General features: G+C 41.5%; 1 protein-coding gene across 1 annotated transcript; it reads right to left on the minus strand.

Annotated features, from left to right (window-relative positions):
* Positions 1-2,730: 2,730 nt before the first annotated feature.
* On the minus strand, positions 2,731-3,393 carry LOC133285667 (uncharacterized). Its single transcript, XM_061482929.1, has one exon. It carries the CDS (start codon positions 3,391-3,393, stop codon positions 2,731-2,733), a length of 663 nt encoding a protein of 220 aa, XP_061338913.1.
* Positions 3,394-3,697: the final 304 nt, after the last annotated feature.

Raw genomic sequence — 3,697 nt, forward strand, 5'->3', positions numbered from 1 at the left:
AGCTTTTTTCCAGTATTTTCATTTCTTCTATATCATCTCCTGTTAGAACCATATCATCTACATAGACAATAAGTATGGAAATTTTTCCTCCCTTTTGTTTAATAAACAATGTATGGTTTGAATTGTTTTGCCTATAGCCAAACTTCTTCATTGCAAGTGTAAGTCTGCCAAACCATGCTCTTGGTGACTATTTGAGACCATATAAGGCTTTATTTAACCTGCAAACTGTATTTTCCTTTGCCTTTACTCCTGGTGGAACTTCCATGTAGACTTCTTCCTCTAAATTACCATTCAAGAAGGCATTCTTCACATCGAACTGCTTTAACTACCAGTCTCTGTTGGCTGCTATTGATATTAAGATTCGGATGGTGTTGAGCTTGGCTACTAGAGCAAATGTGTCTTGGTAGTCTATTCCAAACTTCTGAGTGTATCCTTTTGCCACAAGTCTTGCTTTATATCTATCTATGCTTCCATATGCCTTTAGCTTAACCGTGTATACCCATTTACATCCAATTGTCTTATTTCCTTCTGGTAAATTTGTTAGACTCCAAGTTTAGTTACTCTGAAGTGCCTCCATTTCAATGTTCATTGTTTCCTTCCATTTAGGGTCTTCCAATGCTTCATGCACACTGTTAGGAATAGCTACAATAGATAATTGATCAACCATTAAAGCATATGATCCAGATATCCTATGAGATGACACATAGCTGGTAATGGGATATTTAATTTTGTCATTCGGGTCTGGTTCATAAGTAGTCCGGGGTACACCTTTATTTTGTCTTTCTGACCTTCTTACTTGAGTATCCGAAACTGAATTTTGTAAAATTGGATCAGGAATTACCTCAAGAGTAGTTTGTGTTTCAGAGTTGTCCATAGCAGGAGATTCGGTTATGAGAGGTAGACATGGTGACCCTTCAGGTGTAGAAGGTTCTGCATGGATGAGACTGGTGTGCAGATCCGTGGCTGAGACTTCTGGTGAGGTGAGATTTTGTGCTGATGTAGGATCTATGGTCAGGAAGGTATAATTCTTCTTCTCTGATATATTTAGTCTCCCCCTTAGAAGAAGGCTGGGTGACTCCCCCTGAATAAAAAGCTTCGGATTCCAAAATGATACTTCAATAGTGACATGCAATTTTGTTGTTGTGGGAACATAGCAACGGTATCCTTCTTGGAAATCAGAATATCCTACAAAGATGCATTTTTTTGCACAAGGATCAAGCTTACTGCGGAGGGGTTTAGGTACATGAACATAGACAGTGCAACCAAAGATTCTATGTTCTAATTTAGTGACATGAGGAATAGAGAAATAAGATTCAGGTTTCTGATGAGGGGTGAGGAAATTCAGGGCACTTGAAGGAGTACGGTTGATGAGATAAGTAGCAGAGAGGACTGACTCTCCCCAATAGGATGAAGGAAAATTCATGCCAAATAATTGGGCCCTTACTACTTCTAAAAGCTGTTTATTTTTTCTCTTAGCCAAGCCATTTTGCTGAGGTGTATAAGTACAAGATGTTTGGTGTTTGATTCCATTAGAAAGCAGAAATTCAGAGAAGGTGTGATTTTTATACTCAAGACCTTTATCGGATTGCTGTATTTGGATGGAGCTGTTAAATTGATTTTTAACCATACTATGAAATTTTTGAAACATTGAAAAAATATCAGCTTTATTTCTAAGAAGTGAAATCCAAACCATTCGAGTACATTTATCAATAAAGGATACATAATAGTAAGAATGGGAGAGGGAGGGGACCTTAGCAGGTCCCCATACATCTGAATGGATCACTTGAAAGATGATACAACTCTTATTTGGACTGGGGTAAAATGAAATTCGATGGCTTTTAGCCATGTCACAAACCGAACACCTAAACAGAGAAGAATTGCATCTAGAAAATAATTTCAGAAACAATTTTTTAAGAGAAAAGAAAGAGAGATGTCACAATCGCCTATGCCAAAGCCATACATCAGAATGAGAAGTCTCAGAAACTAAAATGTCAGAAGGAGGAGAAACAGGAACCTTGGTAACCGAAGCCACTGGTTGCTGGGAAAGTCCATCTTTGAGATTGAAGAAGTAGAGGTTGCCATGTCTAACACCATAGCCAAGGATCTCCTGCGTCTGGGCGTCCTGAAACTCACAAAATGTAGGCCAAAAAATCAATATACAGTTAAGGTCCGATGTAAGTTTACTAACAGGAATTAAATTAAAATCTAGAGATGGTACTAGAAGGACAGAATGAAGGGTAAGATTTTTAGTCAGAGAAAGGGTGCCCTAACAAGTGATTTGGGCCGAGCCACCATTAGCAGTGGTGACGGTGGATTTACTACAAGGAGAGCACTGTGTCAACTCAGAGGCATCACGAATCATGTGATCCGATGCGCCAGTATCAATTATCCAAGAGGTATTCCCAGAGTTTGCATAGAAAGCAAGAGAGTTACCTAATATTCCTTCGTAGATGGCATGCGCTTGAGGAGGTGTAGAGGATTCACCTTCAGAAGATGATTTCAGAGCTTTGGAGGGGACTTTCCTTCGTGGTTTCTTTGTGAAGTCCCACCATTCTGGGTATCCTACGATTTCGTAGCATCTGTTCTTCGAGTGGCCTGAATCACCACAGTGGGAGCAGACTAAGGGCTTTCCAGACGAGAAATCTTTTCGTGGTTTGGGAGAAGAATGGCCCGAGGGGAAACAGGCGACCAAGGCAGAAGAATCAGATGGAGGAAGTGGGCGATTCATAGTTATGCGCTGTTGATTGTCACGACGGAGGAACGCATATGTTCCCTCAAGGTCCGCTTCGGATCTTTCCTGAGAATCTCTCCTCGAACATGGTCGTATTCAGAATCGACTGCACTCAGAAAGTTGTAGACACGCATACGGGCTAAGGAGGAGTGCGTGTTGACCACATCATTGACAGTGGTGGCTGGAGATGACATGCGGTGGTCAATCTCTTGGAAAATGGTCAGAAGATCGTTGTAGTATGTAGACAGAGGACGATCGAGTTGTTTCGTGGAGAAGGAGCGCTGATGAAGTTCGAAGAGGCAGGTATCGTCTGATCCGTCATAGAAGGTACGAAGCGCCGCATCCCAAATTTCTCGAGCGGATTCAAGGCGGATGAACCGCTGCATCAAGGACAACGTCATTGATTCGATGAGCCATCTTTTCACTTTTTTGTTCTCAGTAATCCATGTATCATAATGAGGGTCAGTGGTGGGTGGTTTCACTGTGGCTCCGGTGAGGTAGCCTGACTTGTTTCTGGCCCCTATACGCATGTCCATCAACTGGGACCAGAGAGGGTAGTTCGAATCGTCAAGAACGACGGTGATGATGATGTTGGGAGAAGGGGTAGAGGTAGAGGACAAGTTTCTTGAATCTTCTGGAGATGTGGGGATGAAGGTCTCCATTACGGTAGAGGGAAGGGGAAAATTAGGTATTCGGGTCGGGTAGGCTTAATTTGTGGTTTAGAGAAGGGAATTGGGCGGATCAGGTAGGAAATAATTGGAGAAATAAAAATACGAAACTGTGGGGTTCAATGGGAAATACGAAACAAATTTGATGCACTTTGGGGTTCAATTGGGTGGATGAAATTTTTGGGTCTGGAAAGGGAATACGAAATTATGGAGAAAAAAAGGTAGAGATCAGAAAAAAAGGAAATTCAATGAGAAACTTCCCTTTACTGGATCGAACACTGCGATGATACCATGTTAA

The sequence above is a fragment of the Gastrolobium bilobum genome, unplaced genomic scaffold (genome assembly GCF_033153095.1).
Source record: "Gastrolobium bilobum isolate Gb01-03AN ecotype WA unplaced genomic scaffold, APGP_CSIRO_Gbil_v1 utg1162, whole genome shotgun sequence".
Lineage (NCBI taxonomy): Eukaryota > Viridiplantae > Streptophyta > Magnoliopsida > Fabales > Fabaceae > Gastrolobium > Gastrolobium bilobum.